At 36.4% G+C, this 20,454-nt stretch overlaps 2 protein-coding genes across 4 annotated transcripts; both read right to left on the bottom strand.

The window, feature by feature from the left end:
• Positions 1–47: 47 nt before the first annotated feature.
• On the bottom strand, positions 48–8,851 carry LOC127951626 (translocation protein SEC62). Of its 2 annotated transcripts, XM_052549617.1 has the most exons (9): positions 8,700–8,756; positions 7,211–7,247; positions 5,802–5,910; positions 5,587–5,692; positions 5,022–5,223; positions 4,812–4,907; positions 2,784–2,844; positions 2,561–2,680; positions 48–2,447 (listed from the first exon to the last, which is right to left on the bottom strand). In XM_052549617.1, the coding sequence occupies exons 2-9, from the start codon at positions 7,214–7,216 to the stop codon at positions 1,984–1,986; spliced, it is 1,164 nt and encodes a 387-aa protein (XP_052405577.1). In that variant the 5' UTR covers positions 7,217–7,247; positions 8,700–8,756; the 3' UTR covers positions 48–1,983. The 2 variants fall into 2 exon arrangements, with proteins under 2 accessions (XP_052405577.1, XP_052405575.1); XM_052549615.1 differs by lacking the exon at positions 7,211–7,247 and having other exon boundaries at positions 8,700–8,851.
• Positions 8,852–9,454: 603 nt separating this feature from the next.
• LOC127951620 (sterile alpha motif domain-containing protein 7-like) lies at positions 9,455–17,701 on the bottom strand. 2 transcript variants are annotated; one of them, XM_052549608.1, is made up of 11 exons: positions 17,572–17,701; positions 17,286–17,493; positions 14,304–14,377; positions 13,366–13,483; positions 13,115–13,241; positions 12,422–12,546; positions 12,249–12,327; positions 11,151–11,839; positions 10,494–10,615; positions 10,301–10,411; positions 9,455–10,092 (listed from the first exon to the last, which is right to left on the bottom strand). In XM_052549608.1, exons 4-11 carry the CDS (start codon positions 13,466–13,468, stop codon positions 9,856–9,858), a joined length of 1,593 nt encoding a protein of 530 aa, XP_052405568.1. In that variant the 5' UTR covers positions 13,469–13,483; positions 14,304–14,377; positions 17,286–17,493; positions 17,572–17,701; the 3' UTR covers positions 9,455–9,855. The 2 variants fall into 2 exon arrangements, with proteins under 2 accessions (XP_052405568.1, XP_052405569.1); XM_052549609.1 differs by having other exon boundaries at positions 13,115–13,238; positions 17,286–17,699.
• Between the last annotated feature and the right edge of the window lie 2,753 nt (positions 17,702–20,454).

Below are 20,454 nucleotides of genomic sequence, written 5' to 3' on the forward strand. Positions count from 1 at the left end.
AAAACAAAGCATAAATTTTGTAAAAATTTTCAACAAAACAATGCAAATTTCTTGTGTTCTATATTTTTATTGCAATTAAAGGATACAGATATAGTTTCTGACAGACACTTAAATTATTCTCCATATATTGCAAAAAGACAGTCCTCAACATTAATCCAAGTACAGACAGTTATGTGAAGATGCTAACAAAAAAATAATAATGGGATTTCAGTTATAAATGATGTAACACTACATTTTTTACGACAGACAGCCAATGGCAAATTAAATGTCCTGCCAATTGAAAAAAATAATCTGGCATTTCAACATCTTTCTCTCAAAGACAGTGGGACAGAAAACAAAAGTGAGGAAAGTTCCATAGAAAGAAAACACAAGTGTGTCTTTAGTTACAAACATGGTGTCATACCCAGTCCATCTAGATCTTCAGTCAATGACAGAATATTGAGGACAATAGTATTTCTACAGGAACACTAAGTGTGACCAACAAGATCATCTACTTACAGACATGGTTAAAGATTCTTAGCATTTAAAGAAAAAAAAGACGTTCACTTGGGCACGAGGGGTTTGTTTCCCTGCTCCTTGTGAACTTGGGATGACCTTGAATTTTGAGGGATGCTTTAATAAGGGTTCTCAGTTTTTTAATATAGAGAAACCACCTTTGCAGCTTCTTGTGCGCATCTGATAACCACTAGAGTCAAAGCATTGCAGATGAACAGATGTTTTCTGCATTCTAACTCGAATACATTGTCCAAAAGCAATCTTACCATCATCGGTTTTAGTATTTGTAGAAAATGCAGTAAAATGAAAACCTGTGTGTCTGACATTAAAAAATAGAGTACAGTTCATGCTGAACATGAACATGGCATGAACTTCTCTGGCAGATTTATAGAATCCATATATAAATGATACATTTGTATTTCATTTCTTAAATATCATCCTCAGTATGAGTAAAAAAAAACAGAAAACAAACAAACAGCTAATGTAAAATAACACTCTAGCCAATAGTATGCAACCCTACAGAAGGATAGTATTGGACCTCAGCCCGATTAAAACGCGAACTAACTAACAGGCTATTTTGGACCAGAGCCCCTCGGGGAAGTACAATTTATCAACCTCAGCGTTTAAAGACCAGATGGGAAAAACAAAGGCTCTGATGCAAGGATGTGAGCTACGGCATGACAGGTTTGAACTCTATTTCTCTGGAATTGGTCAGAATTTGAACGTATACGAAAAAAAAACATCAATATCCCTCAACATTTGGCACAAATGTGGATGTAGTTTCCCCTTCTGAACGCAGTCGACCTCATGAGACTCAAATGGAGTTTGGTTTTAAATAACTGCCAACTACAATCAAGGATACTGTTCAGATTTATTAACTTCTCTGTTATACGTTAACATGGATTATTTCTCTTCAGGGTAACAAAACGTGTTTGCACAAGTCCACGAAAATAGAGCTCTCATGTCAAACCGAGCAAGATCTCCCAGATTTCTACAGAAATATCACAGGTCAAGAGCCATTGAGATTCATGATAGGTAACACTTATTAGGTATCTAAGCTAACGGTACACAAAGAAAAGAAACAAAAAAAAAAAAACGTCCAGATTTGAATTTCTCTCGATTGGACAATCAACCTTCATATGTGGGTTAAAAACCATAGTGAAGGTTCACCAATCCACTACAGACATGTTTATACAGCAGAATACTTGACTTTAGATAAAGCAAAGATGAAAGAAAAACACAGGGCTCAGGGAGACTTGCGGTTCTTGCATCCACAGTGGGGGGGAAGCATTTTCAGAGAAAACCAAAAAGCCTTTGCGATATTTTCCATTGTCATCATAGCCGTTTCCTGCTCTCATTGAACCTTTAAGTCTGTCAGAGGAAGATCTCAGCCTGAACAGAAATGGGAAACATCTTCCGAACATGACAGAAGTACGTCAGCAGGTCCACATGGAGCATGGGAGTTTGTGTGCGGCGTGAGGAAACCGTTTATGTCTGAACAGTCAAGGGCTTTGTCTCACTTTGCTCTTCCTCGTCTTCTTCCTCTTCCTCTGTGTGCTGCTCCAGCTCTTCTCTGGTGATCATTTCAAAGTCGTTGCCGTTGCTGTGCTGCGACCCCTCATCCTCCCGTCTGTCACTGTCCGTGTCCGACTGACGTTCTTCGCCCGCATCCATTTCTTTATTGTCGTCTTCATCCTCTTCCTCATCGCCGTCTTTTTTCTCGCTGTCCGATTTGTCCTCGCTATCTGATTTCTGCGCTTTGCTTGAATCCTTGTTGTCGGATTTCTCGCTGCTGGATTTCTTGGAGCTGGAGCGCGGACCCTTGTATTCGTGGGTGTAGAGGGGGCGGAAGGAGTCGATGAAGCCCACGTCGGCTGTCAAGTTGGGTAGTAACCAGAAATGATGACGGCCACCAGTCACAAGCCAGATGATCAGGAACAGGATGCAACGAGCTGAACAAAGAGGGAAACCAGAAATAAGATGAGAATAGACAGAAGATGTGGTGTCATTGGACTGTAATGTGAAATATTGTATAATACAAGATATAAAAGTCTAGAGCTCATACCGACGGCCAGGAGAAGTATGCTGGCGACGAAGCACCCTGCTGCCACGCTCAGGTAATACACACCAACTCTCATCTCAGCTGGCCACAGCGGGAACAGAGTGGCTGCGATCACAGCAATGACTGCAAACACATACACACACACACATCTCTGAATCAGTACTGGAGCCAGAGAAACTACAGTCAGGCTAAACTGGAGAGAGAGAGAGAGAGAAAAAAATCCCACCTAGGATCAAGCCCATGGCAAAGGTTTTAAAGTGGACTGGATCGTAAATCCAAAAATAAACCTGTAGGAAAGAAAAAATATTAGAACTTTTTAATTACAACAAAAGGTATTTGTGAAAGTGAAGAACCATTTCATTTTTTTATGTAATATTTTAATAATAACAACAACAGTTACAATACTCTATATAATTATATAAAAAATAATCTTAAATTATATTATTGGGGTTGGCTGGGTAAAAAAAAAACATCAGTGTTAAAAAATAATAATACTTTTATAAATGACAAAATTATTAATCTTATTAATATAAAAATAAACGTAATTCAAATTGTTATTGGGGTACCAGTGTTGAAATTGTTAAATAAGGCTAAAAAGATTAACAATAATTTTAAGTCATCGAAATTAAGTTGAAATTATATCCAAATATTAGATAAAAAACATAAATCTAAATAGAAAATCTATACAAAGATTAGAAATGTTCATTTGTCAACTAAAAAAAAATAATGTTTAACTTTAAAGACTAAAAAAATAAGTAAAAACTTTTACAGAAGAATGTACAAAATTACAAAAGATTCGGAACTAAACTTTAATGAAAACTAAAATATAAAAAAGAAGCTAATTCAAAATATTACTAAATATCATAACAGTACACAATATGCACTAACACTATGCTACTCCATGCAGTATTGTTTACAAAATCTTAATGTTGATCATACATTTTATTCTTTGATTCCATTTTCAATGTGGAAAAAATCCTTTTACATAAAGTGCATGTGTGTTACACTATGAAATATAAAGCAGACAATCAAAGAGCCTGACCAATATATAATTTTGACGATATTATTTCGTTTATTGGCCATTATGAGCCTGTTGCCGATATATCGGCGAATATGCCACCGAATATGCCACCGATATTATTATATAAATATATATATATATTTTTTTTTTTTTTTTTTTTACAGAACATATACGTAATGCAGATAAATTGCTTGAAATTGTGTAATTAGTTTGTCCAGCTCCATTGTTTGCTACTGGCAACCTGGATGAAGCACTTAACTTCAAGTCAATGGAAAACAACAGAAAATTTGAATGGCCATATCTCCATAATAGTGCGGTGAACCTGCACAAAATTCGATGGATCCCTTCAGCTCGAGTAAACCTCTCGAATGCAATAGAGTGTACGTCTTGAGGCCCTCTTTCAAATGAGACCACCCCCGCGTCGATAGCCCCCGGGGTTCGGGAGTTACAGGTAGTTAAATTTATGGTCCGGCGCCAACCAATCTAGCGATCCCAGGGGGCTAATGATGCGCGGAGGGTGGCATGGCAAAGGGATCCCCCAACTTTGGTGGAGATCCCCTGGCGTGTTCGCGAGATAGTGACACCAGTTCAGTTTCACTTCAGTAAGGAGGTCTCTTGTTCAGGCAGCAGCATTCAAGCGTTGTCTTATTCATCCGTCATTATGTTACACTACTCTAGTAAGTTTTGTGTGTGTGGAGACAGTTGTGCAAATCTGTGAATAAATGTTTCGAAGCAAAGTAAACTTCAATGGAATAAAGTTGAATGGAATTGAATTGAATAAAATTAATGAAGCTGAATAAACTTCAACTTTACTGTTCAGTGCACTGATGTCAGACCCATTTTGGATAATAAAGTTTATTGTTAAATTGTTAAATGCCCTGCCTCCATTACTCTGTCACGTCATTATAAGTGTTTGATCACAACATCTGAGTGATCACTGCGAAAAATGTGTTTATGTTTGTAGTATATTCTAAATATAGTACCAGTCAAATGTTTGGACACACCAATGTGAAAGTGTCTAAACTTTTGCATAGTATTGTACTATAATATACACAATGAATATTGGCCGCTATATGGATATTTTTTACTCCATAATATCGGTATCGGGGCTCCCAAAAAAACATACCGGGTAGGCTCTACAACCAAACCCTTCATTGCGGTTACTTTTATGACAATTAATCATCAAATAAAAGAGTGAGACCATGAAATGTGGTTTTCTAAAGTCATCCTGACCTCATTGCCATCCAAGAACAGTTGGTCATCATGAGGCTCCAGCTTGAATTTCTTTTTCACATCCTTCTTCTTCTTTGGAGATCCTGGACTGTCATCCTAAACATACAGAAACAAGAGTTAAACATAGAAGAGACGATATGCACATAAGAAAAAATACCTTGAGTGGAACAGAATGTATTTGTGTTTTCTCATCCTATCAGATGATCATACACTTTTTTCCTTCTTTGTGTCTGTAGCCTCAGAGTCCTTCTTTTTGTCTTTATCCTTTTTGCTTTTTTTCTCCTCTTCTTTGCCGCTGTCACTTTTAGCCTTATCTTTTTCTTTCTCTTTTTCCTTCTCTTTCTTTACATCTTTCTCTGGCTTCTTCTTCATCACCTTCAGGGCTCGGTGGAAAAACTGCTTCTTTAGAAGCCTGTGAACAGCAAAACATTTCAAATTAGTGGCTGACAAACACTAGCATTCACAAATGTGCAATTCATGTTTATTCAGCATGGACGCACTGATATAATGTTACAAATCATTTCAAATAAATGCTGTTCTTTTGAACTTTCCATTCATCAAAAAAGGACCATGTGACACTGATGACTGAAGTAATGGCTCCTGAAAATTACACTATAAAATATAGTAAAATAGAATCCAGCAATTTGAAATTGTAAAAATATTTCACAATATAAGCACTTTTGCTGCCTTGGTGACAATAAGTGACTTTCTTCAAAAGCTTTGTAGTATCAAACACCATAAAAATTTCAAAAAGTTTGATGAAATGAGAGTTTACCTGTTGCAGTAGTCCACTGCCGACTCTCTGGTTGTGAACAAAGCTTCCTCGCCCTTCTTTGCTTTGGCCCACTTTGAATCCAGCAGACAGTCGACTGCTTTGGAGGCTGATGAGCAGAAAACAAAAAATTGGCTCAATGACAGCAAAGAGAAACCTTGATGTAAACCCTATGCAGAGGAAACAGAGGAACGCAGGGGAGGAATGAGTGCACTGACCGACAAAGTAATCCACTCGATGTCCCATCATGTTGGTGGATTTGGTGGGGCAGTTAAAGCGCAGGTACTTGGCCACCGCCTTCTCCTCCTTGGTAGGTTCACTGACCTCCTGAAGAACAGAGATCAAAGATCATGAAGTCATGATGATAAGAAAAACTTATCTTCTGATCCAGATTCATTTGCTTTTAGATCAGATTTATTATACTGCTAAGCAGTAGTATATATAGATTCAGTACACTACATTATTTCACAGTATTACCATTTGTATTGCATTTTTGATCAAATAAATGCGGCCTTGGTAAACATAAGACTCCTTTAAAAAACATTTACAAAATCTTACTGACTTCAAAGACACAATTTTATATTACATTTTACTTTACACTGTTAAATGTCACCTTTAGCTAAATGAATACCCATTTTTCATACTGTACAATTTAATTTAAGCATTTTTTCCTTTACTTTAAGCAAAACTGTTTTAGAATCTTCCAAAACATGAAAATACCAACCATATTTTAATAATCAGAGTTTAATATATGCATCACTATTATGTAGAGCATGATTCTGGACCAGTGAGACTTCACAGGAGAGGACCCAGATATTAATAGTATATAAACCAAGATTAATAGATACAACAGAAACCAAGAGTCTGACAAAGAGCTGGTTTGTCCCTTTGACAAAAAGCCCTTAATTCAAATGGAAAATGACATCGGATAACAGCAGTGCAGGAATCCAGCGAAACCCAGTGAAAAGCTTTGAAATGAATCTCCAGCACTGGCAGCAGGACCCTCGTCGGTCATCTACTCAATGAATGTGAACTAATTAAAAGCCTCAGCTCACCACACTGATGTGCTGTCCTGTGCAGTCTATGCACTGAGATTACAGTCTCCATCCAGACACACAGAGTCCTCACTGACCCCATTTATTAAGCTCAAGTTCATTAATTATAGTACTCTGTAACCACACTATGCACAAAGAAAAAAAAACTAATAAATCCTGACAATAATCCAGGCTATAAAGACAGCATTTATTGAGCAATAAATGACTACCAGACATAAGTCCAATCTTAAGCCTGAGGTTTTAGAATGAGTGTTTTTGAGTTCCACAAACCATCAGTCATTCTCTTTTCAGTCTGAATGTCTCCTGCATGACTCAGAGAAACATATAAACATGGGATTTGTCTGGGTGCGCAGGAGTTACTGGCAGGTTGCCTGATATTCCTCTGGATTCTGTGAAAGAAACCAGCCAGATGTTTATCGATTACATTATCTCCGCTTGGCCCTGGTAAACAATAACTCCTCTTGTACAACACTAGGCCTCGTTCTCAGGTACGGTTTGGTGGTCTTACAGTGACAGATGTACTACATTAGACAGGCTTCAGATAAACTCCATGAAGGTAATCATTTACTCACCCTCATGTTGTCCCAAACCTCTAAGACTTTTTTTCTTCTAGAACAAACAAAAGATTATGTTTTGAAGAATGTTATGGTTCCAAATGAATTTCTTTGTTTGGAAAGATAAAATAAAATAATCTGAATCAAAATATCTTCTTCTGACACGAGCAAGAGTCAATTATAACAGACTTTAACAATTTGATTAACACTTGGTCTAAATGGCAAAACCTTTACAGAGAATAAAAATGAGGTCTACTTTATTTGATTTACTTCAGAAAACTTGAGTCTAAAGGTTTGTTTTAGGTTTCCTAATGATTGTTAAGCACAAATAATGCATGATTACTCATCTATTACAAATTGTTTCAAACGGTTGCATAAGAGCAAAAACTAACAAACACGCTAGATCAGGGGTTCCCAAACTCGGTCCTGGAGGGCCGGTATCCAGCAAAGTTTAGCTCCAAACATAATTAAATACTCCTATGCCTGAAGCAGCTAATCAGTGTCTTACTAGGCATACTAGAAACTTCCCGGCAGGTGTGTTGAGGCAAGCTGGAGCTAAACTCAGCAGGACGCCGGCCCTCCAGGTATGAGTTTTAGGCACCCCTGCGCTTGAGTGACAACATGTCATTACACAAAACTCCACTGTTTTTACATAACAGTATGAGAACACACAGTAACTGTGACCTAGAGCCAAATAAGCAGCCAAGCCAGACATTTTTTTGTGGATGATAAATGCATTCTGACTACAATGTCCAAAAATGCTGTCCGAGTAGTGCACTAGCGACAGATGCACATAACGTAGCACTTGCATTTGATTGACAAATTTAGGATGCTTATGGGTTTAAATGGAAAACCTTTCAGCATTTACTCACTTGTTTGAATGCTGTTTTCTAATGGAAAATTAGAAGATGTTATGGACTCACAGTCACAGTTTACTTTTATTGCATCCTTTTTCATACAGTTAAAATAGATGGTGACAAATGCATTCAGCCTATCAAGACTTGTATGTTTAATGCAAAAGTCACATGAAATTAATTTTTATTTTTGGGTGAGAGGCCCCTTTATTTAATCTGCAAATGTGTGCACATTTGGCGACGAGAAGTGCTGCATTATGGACGTTATTTGGTCACATTCGTGAAGCATATGAGACAGCAGCTGGTTAAAGAGAGAGCAGCCTGAGCTGAGCTAAGATGGCCAACTCCATCAGCTGATCCAGACACACTCTTCACAGCTAAATCAGGTCATGCTCACATCAAATTCATCGATAAATTGTATAAATGATTAGATGCTTGCTACAGAGATACAATGCATGACCCAAGGGAAGCGCAAAAAAATGCGCCAGCACTGACAAATAATCCACCTCCCATATGAGAGCGTTGCAAAAATAACGGATCGAAGTACTACTGTATTTTGGGTCTAACATAACACTAACTCGAGAACCGACTCAATGCCAAACAGCGCTCTAAAAATTGGGCCTCTAATAACAAGAGTGACGTGAATTCTGTACCTGGATTCGCTTCTTGTGTCTCCTGCGCTCCGCCATGATTTCTAACTTCTGGGTTGTGTGGGTTCCCTTGACGTGGTCACGAACAGAGTTGGGAGGGAAGTCTCGCGATATTTCGAAAAGCCCGTGATCAGTCACTTCTTCGCTTGGCAAATTAAAATCAGAATGAATGACTACTGCCGTCTGAAGTGCAGGTAAGGCACGCAAACTGGGTCAGGATACACAGTTTTGTTGTGAGAATTAACAATTATTTAATAGACAAAGTATTAGTTATCAAAATAAATAAAATAAATAAGATGAACATGTTCCTTGAAAGCCTGACACCTAAGAAGTATATTATAAGTTTATAAGTATAAGTTAAGGCTATATAAAAAATACAAATTTATAAAATAAATCCTATAAAAACATGCTTTTTTATTTTTATGAAGCTATATATATATATATATATATATATATATATATATATATATATATATATATATATATATATATATATATATATATATATATATATATATATATATATACAAATATATTTGTTAAAATTTTTGTTATTTCAATTTTTATTAATAAATTATTATTATTATTATTATATATTTTTTAGGCTAGAAAGTTACAAAGAAAATCACTCAAATCAGAGATTTAAACTAGATTCAGTCATATCATAAATCAAGTAGTTTCATTTGTGGAAAAAAGAAAGTGAAACTGTATATTCTGTGTGCAAAATGCGGTTTATGTCAAACGAATCAACTAAAGACCAAAGGAGTAATTGTTTTTATTTTCTCCACAGCAAACAACACATAACTTTAGAATAAGTATTAATTAAAGTTTAAAGTAAAAACCAAAATAAAATTTTACAATAGAAAAGGCTGCAATAATAAGGACAAAACATGATTTGTAATTGATTCGCTAACATAATACAAAATATACATATATAGAAATATTCTGCATTTGAGAATCTAACTCTTCTGGAGAGCACATTCTGAACCTATTGCATAACACGGATCATAATATATTTGTGAAGAATATTAAAAAAATATATGACAGTATATTCACTATAGAAGTGTCAGTGCCTGTCTATCATATGCATTAGGTGTCAAAACAGTAAGAGATTCTGAGGTAAAAAAAAAAAAGAGCTCCATCAGTTCTGCCTGATCTTTCAGCTGGTCTCACTCATCTGGCTTGGTGAAGGATGATCAGCTTCACTTACAGGCTCTGTAGATTTAAGAGCCTCTGTGTCTCTGGGGCTGCTGAGCAGCTCCACGCTGTTGCAGTTGAGAGGAGAGCTGATGTCTGATGATCTGTCAACGCTTTTCTCCGGTGGAGGCTGCAGACCAGAGACGGGCAGAGGCAAGTTCATCATGTTGTAGAACATGCTACCCAGGCGTCGGGACAACTGAAAAGAGTACAGAACAACCAAATGAGTAAGATGAGTTTATTTTTGCTTTTGTCTTTATCTCAAGACCATGCTTGGGCCACTTGGAGGATAGAGAAGAGACTTAAAATAATCTGTATATTTAATTTTATTTATAAGCAATGTACGTAATTTTACTTAATATTAATTAGATTTGAATGATTAACTTGCTTATTGAGATGGCGAATACCTGTGATCGTATCTTAAGTGCTGGCCCGAGCTTTAGACCAAGTGTATCCAGGAGGTGGTCCTCTGTAAGAAGAGGTAACGTCTCCCCATCAATCATGTGGTCTTTGAATGTCTGCAACAGGTGGCACACAAAAGAATGAGACTCAAAGCTATCTAATTCTAATTGGATTTTGTCATTTGACCATTTGTATTACCTGTGCATATTCAGCACAACTTGGTATTTCACTGATGAAGTTGTAGACGTCATCAACTGACCACTTGCGAATATCTTCTAATGAAGTCATCTCTTCTCCATTAAGAAATATATTAGGATGTCCTAGTTGAAAAAAAAAAATAGGTAGCAATGACTATAATGCCATAATTTTAATATTTCATAAAAGAAATGTATAGTAACAAAAACATGCATTAGAAAAGTAAAAGAGCAGTGTTGTTATTGTTGACTAAAATTAAAATGATAAAAAAAATATTTAATTTAAATCTGAAAATAAATAAAATATAAATATTAGATGAAAAACTTAGACTTAAAAAACTTTTACACAAATCAGAAATGGCATTGGCAGCTAACTGCAATAAATAGTTTAAATATTTTCAGTCTTAAATACTAAAATGACTAAACTAGAAATAAGAATAAATTAAAGCTACATAGAAATATAAAAAATAAAATAAAATAAAAACTATGATAAAAGCACATAACATTAATAAAACTTCCACTAAAATTAAAACGAAAACAGAAAATATAATAAAGTCTCACTCAAAATATTAATTAATGTTATAATAGTGTATAAATAATACTAAAACAACACAGTTAAACTCAAGAACTGCATTTAAAAACGGGAATGTAACAAACTCACCGAGTGGTACAAGTCCATTTCCTGGCACAGGGAGCATGTAGGGCATCCCTGTGAGTGGCCCAGCGGCAGACGGGTACAGAAACTTTTCTTGGAAAGCTGAGCAAGGGTTGGATATGTCTTTGTCACTGGTGCTAGCACTGCAGTTGGTGACTTCTGCACATCCCTCCTGTCCACTAATACATGCTTTGCGAATCCCTGGCTCTCCTTCCTTAAAACCTTTCCTACTGCATGCAGAAGACAGCTCTGTTTCTACTTTGGTTTGGTGTGGTTTGCTGGTGGTGGCCTCATTGCTGATTTCACCTTTCCCTTCAGCTTCCTTCTCCTCCCCTGAGGCAGCTCCTGGGCTCTGCTCGATGTTTTTCTCTTCTGATTGGCCTTTGGGGAGAGTGATGCTGCTGTCTGAGCTCTTAGGATTGGCGGTTCTTCTGCCGGTCCTGCGTCCTCGCTCCCTTTGCAGTGTGCTGATCGGTGGGTAAGGACTTGACATGAGGAGACTGTTAGCGTGCAGGTCTTCAAGGGCATTGCGATGGACGAATACATCATGACCATCTGGGAGTCGCTGGCGTCCCCTGAAGGCCATTGGATTGGATTGGATGCCCTGGTACATCATGGGATTCTCCATCCCAATAAGACCCTTTTGGTGGGCGTTCTCCAGTTCTTTTTGGTGCAGGATAGCATTCATCTCCATCCTCATTATAGAAAAAGAAATAAAAATACAATTAGCGCATGCCCAGTTTTTCAGCAGAGCTGTTCCTGGAAGTATATTATTACAAGTTATTTTTACTTCCAATTTTCTACAGGGAAAGTTTTATTTAAGCATTATAAAACATAAACCAAGACAACCAGCTACAAGGTGAATAAAAACATTACAAACTATGATTCAAAGCAAAAAAGGAATTAAAACTAGACAAAAGGAAAATTAAAAGCTAGCTAGATAGATAAATGAACAATTAATTAATCTGTCTCCACAATGGACAAAATGAAAGGAATTATTTTTCCTTCTGGAACCCTATTGTTGCACTCTGTGGCTTTGTATTGCATTCATCTTCTGATTTCACTCCCACTGAATATAGGTATAGCAAATGCACTGAAATTTACCTGGCTATGTTCTGTTTGTGAATTAACTCTTGTCGTCTAGCAACCGTCTCCATGGATTCAGTGGGAAGGAATCCGTAACCTGCAAAAATGGAAAACATTTGTAAAATTAGGTTGTTCTTCCTCACTGAGCTGCCCCTGTACTTCTCTATGTTTAATCATCATTTAATTCTAACCTGTGCCAGAGAATCCTCTGCTTGGAATAACATTGGAGTTTGGGGGCAGAGGGGGGCCGAGGTGGGCACCCATGTGGATTTGTCTAGCATCAGCTGATATCATTTCAGAGGGCGGCACCAGTTCCCTACGGATAAAGAGGATTTAATCATCATTAAAAATTCAACTAACACAGCTTACATCACTGATATATGTTGTGGTTGTTATTCTCTTCTAATGTTCTTTTTTTTATTCCTATTCCCATATTCTTTCCCCATTCCCAATGTCATATTTATGCTTTTTGTTTTATTTATTTTAATTTGAATGTTCCTTTTGTTCATTTAAATCCTTTCATTCTATGTTAATTTTATTTCTGTGCTAGTTCACTCTTTATATGGAGACTGTCATAAAATTAATTCCCTGCACGCTGTACTTTGTATGATTGTGTGTGACGAATAAAAAATTTATTTAGATTTAACTAGGTAAAATTCTACTCTTAGTTTAAACTGCATAGTTACTTCACTGCAATCTTAGTCATTTTATTTTTTCCACTCGGTTTAATTTGCACTACTGCTGTAACATTTTTTCTATGTAAATATTATAGCTACTGTCATGTCAATAAAGCTCATGTAAACTAAACCTAAAATATCAATGAACAATTAAAAAACTCATTCTCTTTTACTGTCTTGGTTGTATTGGTGTACAATCTAACAGACCTCTCCATGAAGCGGGGATCAAACTGTGCAGGAACACCCTGCAGTCTCTGTTGCCCCTGAGCCAAGATCTGTGGAACCATGGCCATCTGGTTCCTCATCATGAGCTCCTGTCTTTGCCGTAATTCTGCTTCACACCCAGGGGAACAGATGAAGGGGTCAGTAGCCTAATAGCTCTTTCTCAGTTATATTTCTTCAAGGTTGCGATCAGCTCTGGTTTAGGTGTTCTATGTACACTTGTGATGAACTCTCACCTCCAGCAGACATCCCATTGACCAGTCTGTACCAGTGTTTCTCATCCAGAGCGCCTTGCTCTCCCAGAGCCGAGATCTTCCTTAGCTGTTCACGTGGGGTCATGACACTGCCTCTTTCCTGAATTTAACAAACATATACATTCTCTAAATATTGCAAAAAAAAAAAAAAAAAAAATATATATATATATATATATAAAAATAAATAAATAAAAAATAAATAAATATAAAAGGCCAACTGGTATATTACTTTATTTTATGTTCATCAGATGAAGGAAATGCATACAGGTTTGGATCGACATGAGGGTGAGTAATTTATGACATCATTTTCATTTTTGGGTTCCTGTCTACATGAAGTTGAATCGTTGAATGATCGAAGACTCAATTGTTTATTCATAAAAAAAACTAGGCGAACTCAGAACAGCATACTAACATGCTACTCTTACTATTTTAGAAAGGGAGCCTATAGAAAGATATGGTAAAAATCGTAAGAGCAGTATTCGTTTCTTAATTCAAAAACTTATTTCGTTTGTAAATTTATCAGCATTTTGAACAAGTCGGTTTAGTGAATTGCTAAAGCCAGTCAATTGTCACCACCTGCTGGCGTAATTATGTAACTGCAGATAACGTCAGTGCAAGTGTAAAAACCAGTCTATGGTAAAAACGCCTGGAAACTTATGATGTACTTTGCATACTATTTTACTGCAATACTGTAATAGCAGCAAGACTAATAACATATACTACTACTGACACAAGACACACAACAGATCCATTGGCTCATAAACCAGTACTACCATTTACTATCTAATACTAATACTTGACAGGTTAGTGAACAACACATATTTAAGATGAAACCAAGATAACAAAAAAAAAAAAAAATAAAAAACATTACGAGAACTCAAACATCAATGTTAAAAAGGATTTATCATATAATGAAGTACCTGTTTACTCCTTCTGTGCTTTATCTTCACTCACTCAGGTGTAAGATATTTCCGTAATGTCACTCCTTTTCAGTCTGAAATTGAGAAATCATGTATAGAGAGAGAAAATGATAGGTTGTAACCAGTTTGTCAGCATCTCTGTTCCTTGGTAGTAGATATTTCCAGTGAAAATAATTATCTTGAAATCTAGAAGTGGAACCAGTATTTGGGATTTTCTAAGTAAACACTTAGAGCCAAACACAAAACAGGCCTATAACCACGAGGGAAATGTTTATATGTGACCCTGGACCACAAAACCCGTCATAGGTAGCATGGGTATATTTGTAGCAATAGCCAACTATACATTTGGGTCAAAATTATAGATTTTTCTTTTACGCCAAAAATCATCCGGATGTTAAGTGAAGATCGTGTTCCATGAAGATATTTAGCAGATTTCCTACCATAAATATGATAACTTAATTTTTGATTAGTAATATGCATTGCTAAGGGCTTCATTTGGACAACTTTAACTTTTGCTGGAATAATATAACAAGCCTAAATAATTAAATCTGCAGATCTTTATTCCTGGATAAATTCTCCAGTATTCTGTACGGGACAGCCTCTGTGCGTATTACCCGTTATGAGGAGCCGTTCTAATCTGAGTCCTGTAATCCTCCTGTTAGTCCAGCAGTCTGCCTGCTACATCTGCTGACCTGCATGTGTGCGGTCCTGCTGTCAGCCAACCCCCAAACTACCTTCAGGGCCCCTATTCCCCCCTCGGATCCTATTAGCTAAATCCTGACTATACAGCATTTTAAAGGGATGTGTTGGAGGTAATCCCAGAGTTTAGAGTTTTACCCTCAGCAAACCTTGCCTGTAAGCATACCGGACAATACACCCTAAGTGCTAAGCTCATTAGCCTCCATTAGCCCCAGAGATGTCCTAAAAACACCTTGGGATATAAATCTGGGATACAATCGGTTTATGTGGTAAATGTGGTGCAGGCAGACACACAGTCAACCATGTTAAAACTCTGCCTGATACACTGAAGAGTCTGTAAATGATAGCCTATTTATTATTTATGGTCCTTTTTGTAGAACTATTCTTTAAATAATGTTTAAATGTTTTACCAATACATTTTGCTGCAGGTTTTTAAAATGCTCTTCATGCCAAGAAAAAACAAACATGGTCATTTTAAGATCTGTTCACTGAATTTATGTATATATATTTTTTAATATATATATATATATATATATATATATATATGTGTGTGTGTGTGTGTGTGTGTGTGTTTTCATTATTTTCATTATAGACTGTAAGATAGCAGATATTATAAGTAAGGATCTTAAAGGGATAGTTCACCCAAAAATGAAAATTATGTCATTAATGACTCTCATGTCGTTCCAAACCTGTAAGACCTCCATTCATCTTTGGAACACAGTTTAAGATATTTTAGATTTAGTCCAAGAGCTTTCTGTCCCTCCACTGAAACTGTGTGTACGGTATACTGTCCATGTCCAGAAAGGCAAGAAAAACATCTTCAAAGTAGTCCATGTGACATCAGAGGGTCAGTTAGAATTTTTTGAAGCATCGAAAATACATTTTGGTCCAAAAATAGCAAAAACCTGTCTTCTCTTCCGTGTTGTGAGCTCATTCACTGCAGTGTAGTAATATCTGGTTCTTGAACGAATCACTCAATGCAACCGGATCTTCTTGAACCAGTTCACCAAATCGAACTGAATCGTTTGAAACAGTTCGCTTCTCCAATACACATTAATCCACAAATGACTTAAGTGTACAGTTTGAGTAAATGAATTACTCCGGGATATTGGTTTGTTTGAACTCAGAGGGAGCGTCAGCCACATTAAAAAAGTTAACAGCTTAAGTCATTTGTGGATTAATGTGTATTGGAGACGTGTACAGTTTAAAACGATTCAGTTAGATTTGGTGAACTGGTTCAAGAAGATCCCGTTACATCGAGTGATTTGTTCGCGAACCGGATATCACTAAACTGTTGTGTTTTGAATGCTCTCACAACATACACAGAAGGGAAGACAATTCTGAATAAAGTCGTAGTTTTTGCTTTTTTTGGACCAAAATGTATTTTTGATGCTTCAAAATATTCTAACGGACCCTCTGATGTCACATGGACTACTTTGAAGATGTTTTTCTTGCCTTTCTGGACATGGACAGTATACCGTACACACAGCTTCAATGGAGGGACTGAGAGCTCTCGGACCAAATCTAAAATATCTTAAACTGTGTTCTGAAGATGAACGGAGGTCTTACGGGTTTGGAACGAAATGAGGGTGAGTCATTAATTGAGTCCTTTAATAACAGTATTGTTTTTCTCACATTATTAAGAGTAGACATGCAAAAGCATTTAATGATCTGGAGCATTCAAGATGTTTACAGAACAATACCATCTGCGGCTTAAACATGTAAATAAGTAAGGCAAACCCTAATATTAGTCATATTTCCAGAACAAGTGCAGTTTTTCGCATATGTGTGACAAGTGATGCCATATCCAAGTCACAGACGTGAACTGGAAGGATTTGCTTGTGGCTAATCTCATTAAAGGAATAAATTAAGGGAAAACTGCTGACGACTTAAATCAAGCCTTGCATTTGGGTAGGTCATGGTAGAGAAGATAATAATCATCTGGTCTAATGTACTTCCTTTCTACAGTAAGGGCACAAGATAATTCCAGTGGTAGACATCCAAGTGTAGGATGGAAGTGTCAAGGATATGAAAAATGATTTTTAACAAGTAAATTAATAAAGATTTGGTTGAAATGAAGTGCATATGCTATTATAATTCTGAGTGCCAGTTGCAATGCATATAACACTGTTGCACACCATTACAATGAATGCATGAAATTAACATGTAAAATGCAGTCTAAATCCTTACGTTACAGGTAAAAATACATAGCAGAAACAAGCACAACCCCAAATAGTGGAAGGTAAATTGAAGGCATTGAGACTGAAGAGACATTAGACTCACCTCTGAATGTCTGCCAAAGAAATGGGAATCTGTCCAAACTCTCAGTCAGGATGAAGATATTAATACATTCATTCCAAACAAGCAAAATGATTCCAAAAAGAGCATGAGACCTGGAGCTGCAGCAAGAAAGTCCACAACTCTCAGCACTCTGAGGTCTTCAGTCCTGCCGCAAATGCCTCGGCCAGCAAGTGCCAGCTCCTGGTCTTAACTAAAAAAGACCTTTAATTACAGATTCATGTTATCTCTATTAGCTTGGCTTTATCTGCCTGCTTAAGCCCCCCCTTACCTGACATCACTATGATCTCTCGTCCAACTGTACGCGGGACACTCTGCTGAAATGTAATTAAGAGCACTGCCTAAGCACAGTGGCTAAACCTCTTTCAACATTTACCTCAGTAATCCTCTGTTAGCACTTTAAGACCGAGGGTAAGACACCTAAATTCCCAGCTTCCTTTTCCATGGAAAAGGCAGTGTCAATTGAAATCAAGGAAGATGTGCATGGGCCTTTCAAGTGTTTTTTTTGTGCATGCAACACAGAAATGATTCTCCGGGTGTTGATGAGAGGCTGTATGAGGTCTCATCGGGTGCCTGCACTCCTGACTATGTTGTGGAGGATCATGCGCTCAGACTTGTTAATCTGACAGTTTGTGCTCACCACCCGCTTACAGCATCGTCTGCAGTTGCTAGACTTATATTTTTTAACACTGAGAGGATCAGGGAGTATTAGTATAGGGATAGGTGTGCACACAATTGGGTGGCATATGAGCGTTTTGCAGCAAAACAGATTCTTGGGGAGACGCAAACACGCGGAGATTGGCGGCAAGTGTTCACTTCCTGCTGGGATAAGCTGACAGAGGGTTAATAAAGCTGTTTTGCTGATTATTAGAAATGGCCCCAAACACCACCTCCTGTGCTATGCAAGGTTTGTAAAAAATTATCAAACAAAAGCTTGTGAAGCCAAAGAAATCTAAAATACTGATTGATGACATTGCCATAAGCATTTAAACTTGAAGACTTAAAAATGGCAATATGCAGTATTCAAAGTTTCTTTTTTTATCAATACATTTATTCAAATGCATTAACCCCCCCCCCCTCCCCCACCACACACACACACACACACACACATATACATGCTGATTAGGTATGTTTTGAAGCATGGTAGTAGAGTTGGTTTAAGTTGGTCCCAAACAGGAGCTAGTTGCTCAGGAGTCAGGACCAGCTTGAACCAGCTCATGACCAACTAAGGACCATCTTAAACCAGTTCAAACCAGCAACCATGCTTCAAGACATACCTAACCAGCATTTGCAGTTTTTTCAACAGGGTAAATTGATCAAAAACAACAGTAAATACATTTATAATGTTACTTTGATTATAAATAAATGCTATTATTCTATGCAAATATTAGAATGATTTCTGAAGGATCATGTGACACTGAAGACTGGATTAATGGCTGCTGTAAATTCAGCTTTGCTAACAAAGGAACAAATTAATAATATATCAAAAGAGAAAAGTCATTCTATTCATTTCAATTAGAATTTTCTAATTGAAAAGTCAATTTTACAATATTACTGTTTTACTGTATTTTACCGCACAAAATTCCATATTCAAGATTTGTATTCATCACATACATGGTTATATGGAGAGCATATGACCCGCAGTTTAGAAATAAATGCAGCCTTCATAAAAAAAAAAAAGTAAACTACATTTTTTAAGGTAAGTGGTTGCAAAATTTTTATTTTAGCCACATTTTTTTTTTTTTTTTTAGTAAACTATTTTTATTTAAAATTAGCAAAAAATAAACTGAATGCAACCACTTACCTAACAAAAATCAGTGTTGTTGAGCATAACATACTTTTAAATCAAATGCTGTTGCTCTACACATTTCTGCTTTATTTACTGAAGTTTTAAAAAGCACAAGGTGGCCATTATTTTATTCATATTTTTACTGTTCTGTGCAATTCTTTTTTTACAGTCTTAACACACAGGTTTAATAATATAAACTGATCTTACACATAATATCTTCAATATATATCTACAATAGTAAGTCTTTAACTGCATTGTAATGTGATTATTCTACTAATCACAGTAGACTAATCTACTCATAAATGTTGCACAGGTGTGGACTCATATCAGCCAAAAAGAGAAAATCAAGAATAAAGTGCTTAGACATCGGCAGAGCAAAGTATTAAGACATGTAAACCACTAATTTAAGAATCTGTGCGGAGTAAGCTTTTTAAGAAGGATTTCTGCCCAGCCTGTTTGTGCACTGTATTATAGAGTCACAGTGAGGCAAAGGGATAATGTGGAGTTTAACCCCAGAACCACTTGGTAGTCTGAATTATCTTAGAGGATAAAGGAACTCTTCAATGAAATTCAACAGATAAAAAAAAAAACTGACATGAATAATACAGTCAGTGTTACCACAGTGACCACAAATACATGCAAAATAGACCTCTGACCTCTGACCCCTATGGGGCGTGCTGTTATTAGTACTCCAAACTAGACATGCAGAATGAAGTTACTAACACATGCCTTTTAGTTTGGATATCCTGGGTCAGCTTCAATATAGAAAATATTATTTTCATAATTCTTTATGCACTAAAAACACTAACACTGAAAATCAATACATCCTAAAACCATGTTTTGGAGAACATTATTCAGGTTAAATCTTTTATTTTATGTTTTTATTGAAACTAAGATATAAAAATGTTGTCTGTATTTGAGTGTCCGGATTTATCAAGTGTCTCTATGATGGACATGTTTTCAATTTCTGAAAAAAATGTTTTTGTTGACTTTTTTTAAATTTACATTTTAGTCATTTAGCAGATAATTTTATCCAAAGCAACTTACAAATTAGGAAAATGGAAGCAATCAAAAAAAAAGGTAAGTTATATACAAGTGCTATAACAAGTCTCGGTTTGCTTTATAAATATAAAATGTTACTATTTCAATCATGTTCTGTTCAAATGTTGGGAAATAAAATATAATATAAAAAAATATTTAAAATGTTTAAAATGAAATGTAAAATCAGATTAAATAATATTCATTCCATTTTTCAGTTGTTAATATTTGAAAATCTTCTTTCCACCAAAATCAAATGTGTGGTGACCAGCATGCAGGGAGCTATTTTGACTATCAAATCTAATGACATCCTCCAGCCGTCACTGA

The sequence above is a fragment of the Carassius gibelio genome, chromosome B2 (assembly GCF_023724105.1).
Source record: "Carassius gibelio isolate Cgi1373 ecotype wild population from Czech Republic chromosome B2, carGib1.2-hapl.c, whole genome shotgun sequence".
Classification (NCBI taxonomy): Eukaryota; Metazoa; Chordata; class Actinopteri; order Cypriniformes; family Cyprinidae; genus Carassius; species Carassius gibelio.